The sequence below is a fragment of the Mytilus trossulus genome, chromosome 11 (genome assembly GCF_036588685.1).
Source record: "Mytilus trossulus isolate FHL-02 chromosome 11, PNRI_Mtr1.1.1.hap1, whole genome shotgun sequence".
NCBI lineage: Eukaryota > Metazoa > Mollusca > Bivalvia > Mytilida > Mytilidae > Mytilus > Mytilus trossulus.
Window position 1 is genome coordinate 1,210,454 of NC_086383.1, and position 13,842 is coordinate 1,224,295.

At 31.3% G+C, this 13,842-nt stretch overlaps 1 protein-coding gene across 5 annotated transcripts in view; it reads left to right on the forward strand.

Annotated features, from left to right (window-relative positions):
* The first annotated feature begins 2,118 nt into the window (after nucleotides 1-2,118).
* LOC134690618 (solute carrier organic anion transporter family member 5A1-like) overlaps nucleotides 2,119-13,842 on the forward strand; it is a 40,964-nt gene continuing 29,240 nt past the window's right edge. For 2 of the 5 annotated variants that reach the window (XM_063550588.1, XM_063550587.1), the window contains exons 1-3: nucleotides 2,119-2,240; nucleotides 11,270-12,194; nucleotides 13,090-13,407. In XM_063550588.1, coding sequence (XP_063406658.1) covers nucleotides 11,390-12,194; nucleotides 13,090-13,407 — 1,123 coding nt within the window. In that variant the 5' untranslated portion in view covers nucleotides 2,119-2,240; nucleotides 11,270-11,389. Of the gene's footprint in view, nucleotides 2,241-5,659; nucleotides 5,685-5,817; nucleotides 5,922-6,298; nucleotides 6,323-11,269; nucleotides 12,195-13,089; nucleotides 13,408-13,842 lie in introns of those variants that run through there. The other 3 variants (XM_063550590.1, XM_063550589.1, XM_063550591.1) reach the window with 3 other exon arrangements.

Consider the following 13,842-nt stretch of genomic DNA (forward strand, 5'->3'; position numbering starts at 1 on the left):
AAGTTAGAATGTATGAGTCAACGAGACAGCAACCAAACGACAAAAATAACTTGACAAAAGCTCTAATCATTGATGTTGATCCTTATTCGAAATATGAACTAAGGAGGATAACTCAAAACTTATTGGTGACAAAATAAACAAGTACATAAATAATGGAACATTTTAAATTTTTTACAGCTAATTTCCTAATGCATGTAGAACAAAACTTTTGGTCAGCTTGCTTGCTTTGTTTGTATATTGTACACTCATTAGAATAACACCCAATTAAATTCAAATATGATGTATACAGGTTAAACTATGCCTATATAAATTGTTTAAAGATAACTTTGTTTATTTACAAAGCTTGTATAAACAATTATACAAACAAAGCAAGCAAGCCAACCAAAGTTTTACTTTGCAAGCATTAGGAAATCAGCTGTAATAATTTATGATCTTTTAAAATCTTATTTTTTTTTAATTTTTCAAAAATCTTAAATATATATATTTTCAATAAGTAGTTAAAAGGCACCGTCGATTTTGCGGAGTCTTACAAGAATGTCGCACTGGCTTAAAAACAACGTTTCAGTTAAATTCATTACTCGAACAACCTTTAGATTCATGCAGTGCAATTCAATAAAGATGAGAGGATGTGATAAGTTGGTAATAATGGCGATGCAAAACAAATATTGATATGTCATCTTACGGCCGTAAACACCGATTTTTTTAAACCTATAAAAGATGCTCAAACATGGGATGACCATGCCAGAGAAGATATAAATTACCTGATCATGCCATGCATGTGATAGTAGAATATGATACCCTAAAGAGAAAACCAACGTCTTAGCCTGTACTTAAACAATTAACGAAAACAATTTATTACAATAATAGTGATCGATTCTCGATATTTTCAATTATCAAACTATGAACATGACGAAAGACAGTCGAGACAATTTTTTTTTTATCACCACCGACAAATCAAGGATTTAAAAATATAATTGAATCGGCCTTGGGTTAATTTAATACTTGCCATCACGCGGCTCTCCTTGACAAATTCGCATGTAAGTGAATGTCCTAAAATGAGCACAAATATTCCATATCTTCACATGACATAATATAGTATAGGAAAGTTTACTGAACAATATAATATAAAATACTGATAACAGCAAAAAGGTCGTCTGAATACTGTATAGTTTGAAAACCGTCGTAAAAAAGTAACATGTAAACGCCTTATTACTCTAAAAAAAGAAAGAGAGAGAGAGACAGAGCTGTAACGTGACGGTCCCAAAATTGCACCCATTTTAAAAGTTTTTCACTTACGTTTTTTTATGACCACGACAAAAATTTCATACTGTGGGTTTTTTTTATCGCCGTATCCTTCTTTGTTATAAGTCTTATAAAGGTACATCAATTTGAATTGATTTGTAATCCTTATTGAGTTATAGAAAATGGATTTGAATCAACCTCATCCAATGCATGTCATGATATCGTAATGAGGCGTACCCAAATTGTTTAGTGTGTAATTGAATATTTTCACCTATTTTGTAAGACGTATGACAAATAATCCAAATACAAATTGTTAGTCTCAACTTTGAGAAAACTTTTTAAGAATTTCTCAAAATAAGTAAATGAGTAAAACTTTATTTGGATTCGGCATATTGACAAATAGTACAAACATAAGCTCTAATGAGCTTTTCACCGAATATAAAACGTATGCAAAACAAATAAAACAAGGCATGCAGCATCATACGGCCGCTCAGTGAAAATAAATGAATAAAAAACAGCACCAGAATTAACTCTGTATCTTGCGAAATACCAAAACATATATATGGAGCACTAAATAAAAAAAAAATTGCAGTTTAAAATTATTTTTGAAAAATAATTTATGATTTATAAAGTAAAAATTTCAAATTTCAAAAATATCTCAGATTTATGGTTTATGTTCAGTCGATAGGTGCAATTTGGATACTCGGTGCAATTTGGGTACCGTGACATTAATGTTTCGTTTTTCGTTAATCGCATATTCAAAAATGAATTTGTCCTCCACCTTTCTGTCTTTGCAATAAAAAATGAATACAGGCCGAGCTACTCAAGGACCGAATCCACCTCTAGAACCATTTCCATCACATGACATAACACCGATCCAATCAGATATCGCGATAGAAATCTCATTAGAAGTCATGAAAAGTGCATGTTATCGATGAAAGAGAAAATCTGTTGCATTCCCAAGACAATATTATCACAGCTTCATTCATTTTCAACAGGTAAGTGACATATTTATACATAGTGGATTGAATGGTCGCAATTTTAAATCGCGAAACGTGTAAAGAGAAGTATTTTGCCTATCTGTCAGAGTGCTGGATGTTTTGATTTGTGAGCATTCGAGCGAATCGGGTATTTAAATTCTCAGTTTTAAAAACAATGCACGTTTTCTGAATATAAACAGAGCACACTTAAATTGTTCTGTTTATAATTTATACATTGTGCAATGTTTATTTTACTATCAGTATTTATAATACAAATGTTATTATTTAAAATATTTTACTGAATAAAATTATACAAAAGGACAATTATTTTTTTGGATGAGCAGATGAGGAAATAAAAACATTATCTATTTGTCAAAATTTTAGCTATTTTCGTGAATTTTGTAATATATCCAATGTGTTTCAACCAAATTTAATCATAAAAAATCTTCCAGAAGTTCACACCAGGAGAAAAAAAATCTACAAAATTATAATATGACTGAATTAAAAATCTCAGACAATTTTTTCTGCATCTTGTCCGAAAATTTCATTTAGCTTTGACGCCTTCCTGGTGCACTTCTCAAATTTTTGGCTTTAAATTGACAATGACATTTGTTTTCCTGAAACATGGAAGACAGTCGTACATGTACATTGCAGCTCATTAATAAAGGAAAGCATTATACTAATACAATCGAGTTATTAAATATAAAGTGTAATTCATTTGAATTCTACTGTAACTAGTCAGCTTGCTACTAAATTAAAACACAATTTATATATTACTGGAAATGTTTAACAAGTCTCCATGTCTACCATTCATGTTTCACATGAACATGTACACCAGTTTGTAATAAATGATGTTACATAAATTTGACCTTGCATAAAAATGATTACAAATGTCAGTGTTAAATGATTTGCAAAACATGTCTTAATTTAAATAATGTTAGACATGGATTTGTCACTTTGTAATGTTACAACCATGACAACTGTATCTATATCTGTATTATTAAATTAAATTTTGTCATTTCTATTGACTCACTGGTGACCCTCTATAATTTTCTTATCAGTCAAAGGAAGATTTTCACATCACATGCCAAAACATGATTTATAAACATTTTTTATAGTATTCTGGACAATTTTGAAAAATTAGATTTTTAAATGGAAAAAATATCTTTATGACACAGTCACACTGTATGCAATTAAAAGCATTTGAATACATCTTTTTTCTAAAATTTGGAGTTGATTCACATGTCTTTGCCAGGAAGTAAAAAATCAACATGCACTTTCAGATTTCTTGAAAAAAAATCCCTTAATTGGTAGTTTGTGAAGAAAATCTGCTGGTCCTCACTAATATTTCTATTAGTTAAAACCAAAATTTTATCAGCCTTTTGAAAAGTTTGATGGTCAAAGTCTTAAGGAGATAATTACTCTACAATTTTAGTGGACTTAGAATGGGTACACACATGTACTAACAACATTATAGTGAACAGTACATATATATATATACATAACAAATGGAAGTTTTTAATGACCTTGACTGGCTATACAGCCCATGCATGGTCAGCCCTGCCTTGTGCCTTTTTAGGCATTAAATAATTTAATTTTTACCATATGGTAATTGACATAATTTGGTATATATATACATGCACCGGGTACATATGATCCTGTATGATATCTATATAGACAATTCAAGGTTGAGGAACTCTATATACATGTAGTTGTGTAATTATAACTAGTTTGTATTTTGTTCTCGGTTCACTTTATCTGAGGGAGACTAGTAGATAAAAACAAAATCACATGCATGCAGTTGATAATAAAAGTAATACTTTATAACTAGTTCATATGTTTGGATGTAAGTTTGAATATTTTTAGAATATTTTAAAGCAGTTTAGTATTGAATTAATAGAAAACTGAACTACTCTGGTAGTCAATTAATTCCATATTACATGTATATATATATATATATAAAGCTTTGATAATAAAAGTGATACTTTGTAACTAGTTCATATGTTTGGTTGTAAGTTTGAATATATTTAGAATATTTTAAAGCAGTTTTAGTATTGAATTAATAGAAAACGTGGCTATTTTGGTAGTCAATTAATTTCATATTATTTATAAAGCTTCATGTAAGTAGCATTGCTTTTCTTTGATAGAAAAACTTTCTTTGACCAGGTTGACAGTACATGTATGTAAAATCTAAGAACTAAGTACTAAGTAACTAATAATGAATTGATATCTGGTCTGTGACATCTTGATGAAGTCAGGAAGGCAAGACTTAGGCTTACTGATTCCTGCTGAGAAGGTATTAGCATCAACAATGTATAAGTTTATGATTTCAATTTTGGTCACTCAGAACTACTGGTGGCAGGTCAATGATATTAGTCTTTTGCACATCTCATTTTCATTAGGATTATTTGGGTCTGAGACTTCATTCATGGACTAATGAGTTTGAATCTCTTATTAAATTTATTGGTTGAATTTTGTGATAAGGGGAAGCACTAATTAATGGCAAGTCACTGATATTTGGTATGCAGTTAGTTGCAAATCTTATATCCATGGAGATTATTTGCTCCATTGGAACCATTCAGAAATCGATGAATTTAATCATACCCTAGGTCAGTCCAAATCTATGTCCCTTCTACAGTTATTCAACTTGTAAAAAATTGTATGACCTGGTGTCCCCTTCACTTATAGTCACTCCCCCAGCAATATGTCCAGTGGCGGATCCAGAATTTTTCATATGTGGGGCCCACTGACTGACCTAAGAGGGGACCAGCTCCAGTCACGCTTCAGTGATTCCCTATATAAGCAACCAAAATTTTTTCCATAAACCTAAATCCGCCTCTGATGTCAGTTTGGATAGCTATTTCAGTAACTTTGTCCCCATCTAATATACCCCATTAAAGGTTGAAATAATGCTAGTGCAGAGTAATTTTGGCAGCTAGTAATATACATGTACGAATGTTTATATATTTCTATGACTGATGAGTGTTTACTTTCACCAATGAATGAAATTGTACAATGTTGTAAGGCCAAATAAAAATATATGTGTGGTTCCAGTAACCCTACCTACCCTACTTTTTAGTCTCTATAATGGCCTACCCTGAATATTTTTTGGCCATTTTTCATTAAGCACTGTGAAAGTCAGAATGTTGCTCCCATAGACTCCAGCTGATAGACTCAATGTAAATTTTATACAAAACATAAAATAAAAAAAAAATCCCTACCTACCTACCCTAATTTTTTTTTCGGATGTAACTGGAACCACACATACTATTTTATTTGGCCCTACTTTCACCAATGAATGAAATTGTACAATGTTGTAAGATTGAATAAGAAGATTCAACACTTTGCCCTTAGTACATATATGTACATGTATCTTGTTGTCAGTCATCAATTAGGACAATTAAAAGATTAAAGGTTACACTAATATGTTAACATAAATAATAATTGGAAAATGTATATGAAGTAAGTAAGTAAAATTATATATACATAATATACAGTACATCTGTCAGGTTTATTATCATTATATTGTTCTTTGTTCATCATTATCAGTCAAAATAAGATAAACAAAAGCACATGCAAGGGTAGAGATTCTTTATATAATAGTTCATATATGTTTTATGATGTAATGTTTAGGTTATTCAAAGTTTAAAGATGCAGGTGTTTTCAATCTTACTGGTTTTTCCAAAAAGTATATTAAAGGTAAGGAATGATGTTAATTTTTTACCTAGTGTCACATTTATATTGCCGAACTTCTGATTAAGTCTATATATGACAGACAATATATACATGATATATAAAAAATGTTTTATTTAAAATATATATCTAACTGGATACAATACAGTACTTATAACGAATGTCAGTATGAGAAAAATGTACTACATGTTTATAAATCGATCTGATACATTTTTATAATGAAGCTAGTTTAAAAAAACCATCTTGTTTATTTCCTGATAACATCAATCTAAATTAGATGAAATTTCCTGTATTAAAATCAGAGATTTGAAGGCAGATATATGGGTAAAATCAGAGATTTGAAGGCAGATATATGGCGTATCTAAAAGATTTATTTGAGAATCGTGAGTTAATTACCCACATCCAGGGTAATCCCATGAATTGTTGTGTGCATGTGTCTAATTAAAGATGCACATCTATCAAGTGGCTGCTGTATATTGTAGGGATAATTAATTGTTTATTGTTAGGCATCACTCCAAGGTGTTTTTAACAGGAGGTCAAGGCTATGGATTGTTGTATACATGTTCTAATGTATTTCTTGGCATATTGTGTCCAATATCTAGGGTAATGTTCTGATGTTGCAAAATTATTTGCACATTTGTTTATAAGTGAATGAACATAGTTGAACTGGTCGACACAACATCATGTACATACATGTATGATAGAATTGGAAAAGTATCTGTTTTATATTGGTTTCAGTTGAATAGACATGCATACATTTACATGTCATACAGAGTTTTGGATATATATGATTATTCTTACAAAGAGTCAATAGATTCATTGCATGCAACATTTCTGTGACTTAAATTCACTTAATTTTATATTGGACATTTCTGATTTGGAATTAAAGTAAAGAATGACTACATTGTATGTGATACATGTATTTAAGAAATTGTATGGTTATAACGCATTATCAACAGCTTGCATTGAAGGACTTAGTCTATATTTATAGGTAAGCGTATGAATACCTTGAAGTAATGGTTCCTTTGACCTAGTAGATATTCTCGTAGATATTAAACCACCTTGCAGGTGGGTACATGTACATGTAATACATTTAATAGAAAGGCTACAGCTAGTGGAGTGTTACTCCTATAGCACAAGTGGCCTCATTACTTTGTAAGGTGTCTCAAGTCTGAACCTTTGATATACATGTTTATAATGCTGTGGTAATTTTATGAGAAAAATCATGCAAGTCCATTACATTTTGCAATCCAACTGAAAACCGACAGTAAACATTGAGTTTTGCATGGGTTTGATGTGGATAATATGATACATGTATCATCTTTAATGTATAATGACTGTTGAGGGGGAGAAGTATAGTGGTCCTGTACTCCATTAGGCAAATTGGTAGAGGAATAGATTATGCTTGGTTTAGTGGTAATTTTGGAGATTGTGCTCTCCTTTGGCTCTTCTGCCTCCATTTGTACATTTCATACATTAAGGCTATAACTACAAAGATATTGTTTAGAGCTTTCAATATATATATACATGTATATATTTTTTTTTTTAATTCACTATAATTATAGTTGTTGTTTTTGGAAATTGACAAATTATTGTTTACACAATATAGAGTGGTTTAAAGCCTAGAAGGTAGCTGCTGTTTGTTTATACTACAAGTAATTAGCTGATAAAATGAATGGATTCACATAAATTCTGTCAGATAGTAAGAATGTTTTAATCTAGATATTTAGCTATAAGTATGATAAATTAGTAGATTTGATGGTAGAAAAACAAAGATAGTTAATTTGACAAAAAAACATGCAGCTCTAAGCTATAATATTAATCTAATCCTTTGAACTCTCCTTGATATCTGGTAATTTTCATAGAGGAAATTACTTTATAAACTAAAGCCAAATCTATTTTTGTGTTCTGCATGATTTGTATATTATTCCACAGGCTAGCTTAATTCAGTTTTCTAATTATAATTAACTGTACTAGATCATATGACTGAGGGTCTATATGGAGTTTAAAGAATTGAGAGATCTAAAAATAATGGGCCGGTCAGTTTTACAGAAAAATGGATGATAAAAAAAAAAAATTGAATGGAGAATTATGGGGTGCTAAATTATGAAAATTTAACATAGAGAATAATGACAATTTTTTATAAGAAAACTGAAAATTAGCTTGAGAAATTCAAGAAACAATTATAGGACCCCATCCCAACCCTCATGACTGTGCATGTCTAACAATAGATGTGTCAGAACATAAGTTGAAGTAACCTCATAGTTATTGTAGAGTCATGTTTGCACGATTTTCTCAATCTTATACATAGATGAGGATAACTCATGGGATGAAAACAAATTCTTTAATCTTTTCAAATTATTGGACTTTATTTGAGTGGCCTCTTGGCATTTAGGGGAAATTAGATATATGGGGAGGCTGCAAGGGTCGATTATAAATAAATATTTGATCAATGAAAAAAAAATTAATATTCTGTCATGTCAGCTGTCAAGCAGGTTACAAAATTAAAAAATTGGGATTGATAGAGTTGAAAATCTGATGCCTCATTCACATGAATATTTATTTCGAATTGAATTCGAATCAAATGCGAATCGAATTCGCTTATCGCGTTCACATACTCTTCTTTTTTAATTCGAATTGATTCGAATTAACTAATTTGAAGTAGTCAATTCGCATTAAAATTAAGTTTTGTTAATACGAATTAAAAGCTAACGTCGTTTGGACAGTAAAGCGAATTTGACGCGTATTGCAATTCGAATTAGAATTGGCGTTAGGACGTAAAATGTTTTGAATGCAAATTAAACTAATTCGAATTAGTTAATGTGAATAGAATTCGAATTACGCTTGAACTCAGCATGAAAACAATGTTTGTGCTCTTTGCACGAAACAAAAATTTCAGACTCGTTCAAAATAGCATACACCCCCCGTTTTGAAGTTTAATGGTTGCTCCCTAATTTGTTCTCCCCTGAACTGATGATTATGCATGTTTGATGAAATAAGCTGGTAAGCCTTAATTGTACTGTGGATTCATTTATTTGGGTATCAATTTTCTTGGATTGAGGAAAACTTGCGTTTCATGGATATTGGTTTTTGTGGTTTTGCTATCTCAGCATACAAACCCTATCGTGGTTCAACTGTACCCGTGAAAACCATGAAAATTGGTATCCAACAGATAATGAAGAATTCACAGTATTTTAAATTTGGAAATTTAACTTTATAGAGTGGAGCTATATTGTATCACACCCAATGCATTGGTATTGATTCAATTTATTAAAAAAGGATGTCTGGTTTATCATGTGTTCTGTTCTAACTTATAACTGTTAATTGGTAATGACAAGGTGTTAAATGTAAAGATAGTAATTTGTGGGTAGAACTTCATCTTGTACTTCATGTAAGCATGGTCAATATAATAATTCATAGTACCAGGTTATATTATATTATACCCCTTCATGAATAAGGTAGGTGTCTTGTTATATTACATTCATATAGGTAGAACAATCTATCATAATTATGCTATTCAAATTGCAGCATTAGTCAGTCATCTCAGTGTGTCTACATGTGGAAGATTTGAAGGAAAATTTCGAGCACATAAGAATATATATATATATATAACATTGTATTATGGCATACACAAGTTTTATAAATCTGGTTTATATAGGTTTGAATTTAGATCTGCTTATAAACCAAAAAAATTGAATCAGTTCTTTTAAACATACATTTGTACATTAGATTACAGGGATGGATCCAGCCATTCAAAAAAAAGGGGGGGGGGAGGTTCCAAACTCAGAGTAAAAGGGGGGGGGGGGGGGTCCCAACTATATGTTCCCATTCAAATGCATTGATCGTCAAAAAAAAGGGGGGGTTTCCAGCCCCGGAACACCCCTTGGGTCCGCCAATGCATTATATGCTGCTGGAATGGCGTTGCTTATTTGTATTGTGATTCAAGGTCATTCAGCTTACAATTGTAAGGTAAACAAAAACGATAAAGGGTGGGATTTGATGACTTCTTTGAAAGACATGATAATTAAATTCAAGTAGTAGTTCATGTTTCATGTTAGATAGTATTACTGAAAGAGATTATTAACCTTTATGTAATTTTAGAAATTAATAATAATGGTTGGACATGTCAGTTGCAGAGTTTTACATAATTGTATTTGTTTTATCCTATAGATCAAGGCCCTCAGTCACAGAACTTTACTTAGTACTATATTGTAGTAGGAGTATAAAATTTGTGCTTGAAACTCCAAATCTTGAATTTTGGTTGGTTGAATTTGAGTCTGTGTACGTTCAAATTTAACTCTTTCAAATATTCAAATATGTCCACAAGGTAGGGTACCCTTTACCATGTTTACAATATATTCACATAAAGGGTTATAATTAAGGTCACCAGGAGTTTCATATTCAGATGATGTGTACATCACATTTTAGTGTCTTTTTGGTCTGAATACAATGAAACCATTTTGATTTATAGGAATAACCACCAATAATAATTTACTCAGTAAAAAAAACAAACTATTTTGCATCTAGCTATTTTAAATTTGATGATAAAAGCAGCGTTCATAACCATTTGTTGTTTTAAAATTGTTTACTACAAAATAAGAGAAAACATCCTTCGAACTTTAATTGGAGCTTATTTTATAGTGGCTCATATAAAGTTGAAAAGTAGGATAATAGTTTTAAATACCAGGATATATTCCTAGTGTTTTCCTGTAGACAAGATTAAATGGGAAAGCAGCTAGCGAAGAAACCTCTTAAGAAATAATTGACTGAAGGAAATTAAAATATTTAATTATTGATAAATGTTATGAAATAACAGGATACAATGTATATGTTTTTGTTTATCTTGGCTTTACACATTTGGGATGCTTTTTAAGGAGTGTAGTTTTTCGTCTGATTGGATAATCTTATTTAAAATTCTGTTTTGTTTTTCCAAGAAAATTAATCATAGATATTGAATTTGTCTAGCAGAGTTTTTTTTCATGATTTCATCATCATCAGTGCATTTAAGCAATAATTTGTATTACGTAATGTAGGTTTGAGAATGGAAGCAATTTTTCTGAAGACTAGTTGAAGTCTAATTGAATTCGTATTACTGTAAAACATATTTCAAATTTGTTGTTGTTTTGAGTCAGAAATTATATTTTTGAAGAATTGATTACATATATTTTATAAACAATACAATTTCATCACTTAGAATTAATAAATGTGTCTATATTGTTTATTGATCTAGAAGTCCGCGTACAAGAATGGAATAATTTTTATATTTGTGAAATAAAGAACAGTTGATTATCAGAAAACTTCATCATGATAGCTTCAGTTATTATATAATATCTACTTTCTCTCTGTTTTTACAGACCATTATGAAGGATGTTTTATTACACCAGGGGAAGAGTTGTATGTATGAAGAGGATTGTCAACACACAATGACACAGAACTACTTAAAGTCCTGATTGTGTAGAAATTTGGAGGACATAATGGCGGCACGACCAGACTTAAAGGAGTTGGAAAATTTATCGATACATATCATAAGTGAAAATGTTGAGACCCCTGGTGGAATCAGTGTGGGCCAGCAATCTTCAGTCAGTGATTTTTCCGTCGGAAGCCAAAGTCAGTTTTTGAAAGGCAAAACAGAAAAAGACGAATATGTCAAAGCGCGTCTTCAAGTTGATATTGAGGTTGTTGATGAAATAGAAGAAGATAAGCCTTGTGGGATAGGAAGATGTCGACCAAATGGACTTCAGACCTGCGCCAATATAAAAATGTTTGTTACATGCATGTGTCTTCTGATGGTGACAACGGGGACGATGTCAACTGGTTACTTCAACAGTGTGATAACTACGATAGAGAAACGCTTTGAAATCGGCAGTTCCATATCTGGCTTAATTGTAGCATCTTATGAATTTGGTTCTCTAGTCACCGTTATTTTTATTAGTTATTTAGGTGGAAGACGTCACATTCCAAAATGGATCAGCTATGGAGTTTTCCTAATGTCACTTGGGGCATTCCTTTTTGCATTACCACATATCATTGCTAAAAAATATACAGTCCATCGTGGAATTTCACACAATGAAACAGAAGAAAATATTTGTAAAGTGGTGGATGACTTAAGTGGACAATATAAAGAGAAGTGTATTGGTGAGACCTCGGGGAACTGGGTTTACGTGTTGATTCTTATATCGGCTCAGATATTGATAGGGACAGGAGGAACACCAGTGTTGACGCTTGGAACAACCTATGTTGACAATCATGTTCCTAAAGATAAGGCACCAGCATATCTAGGTAAGACAGGGAACTAGAATATTATCTTTAGTTTACACTGTTACTTTTATATAGCAATTACAATCTTTGAGTTTGAGCTCAAACACAGGCCCACCAGCCCAGGTTTGAAATAAAATCTTCCTCACAGGTCAGTAAAAATCATCTCTAGACCAATAGAATCTAACTTTATAAAAATTGTTAAATTTGTTAAATTCAGCCTCAATCTGTGTATTTATAAGTTTATTGCGAAGACTGCAATTACTGTATCTATTATATATTTTTAACTATCACTGGGAAAGATATTCATTTGACCAGCACAAATGGCTGAGGGAATAAGAAAAATATAAAGGTAACCGTCATACCATAAGGGGGTTCAAATGGAAGTATTGACTATTGCTGTTAATCTTTAGAATAAAAAATAATTTACGAGGTAAATGTGTGCAGTACTTATACATGTACAATAATGTAAATTAAGATCAAGCTTCATTGTAGTACTATTCATGTGAAAAAGTCATTTACAGATGGTAAATTAATTTGGTATTACTTTAATTTACTATAAAGCAATATATTTCCCTTTATTATTGTCATGATAGTTCTTAATAATTTTCGTAAATACAATACTTGTATACAAATATATACTGGAGTCATCAGCAGATATGTTTCAGATCATACATTTGTATATTGTCAAACTTACATGTAACTATGATGTAAAACTTATTTGCTAATTTTAATTTGTTAAAAGACAAAAACAGAAAAAAATAAACCTGCTTCTGCAGAAAATTACCACTGATCATGATCATGAGCACTGCCAAATCTATAGCTAGCTAGGAAGTAGTCACTACAATGTATGTCACAAAAACATGAAAACCTAGATTATGCCATGCTTATGTACTAATTTATTTGTTGTGTTTTTCAGCTTTTATTTATGCATCTGGAGTATTAGGTCCTGTGTTAGGCTATGCTTTAGGAGCACTGTTACTACAGTACTACGTTGACGTGTTCAGCTATATCGTCAACATTCGTCCATCAGATCCACAGTGGATAGGGGCTTGGTGGGGTGGATTTCTAATCTGTGGAATTCTACTGTTTGTTCTTGCCTTTCCTTTTCTATCATTTCCACGAATTTTGGTTGAGGAGAAAAGAAAAATCTTGGAAGTGAAAACAAAAGAAGAATTGTTGAATCAGGATGATAGGACTTCCAAACATGGGGAGGAGTATGGTAAAACTATCAGAGGTGCGTTAAATTTAAAGTTACTTCCCTTTAAGACTAGAAAATTGATTTATATTTTATGTCAATATAAGCGTCAATATTTAAATAAGAATTTGTGCCTATGAAACAACTATCTTGCATACTGTGTAACGTATAATCGGCTATAAAAGTTTGTATGCTAACTTCCTGTCTCTTGATATGAGGAGGAGTGTGGATTTAAAGATAAATTGATTGCTGTTAATTATATATATAAATATTCAGAAACATGAAAAGAAAACCGAAATTGTGTCCTGTTACATGAGTTTAAACGTGAAATTTCTTGAATATGGTACAAAATTAGACAGAATACTACTAGTATTTAATCTGTTAAGAGATAATGAACACACTTAACCCTACACAGATTTCAAATTGTTCATAGATTTTCTGAAAACCTGTATGAACAAGAAGTTTTGGAGTCTG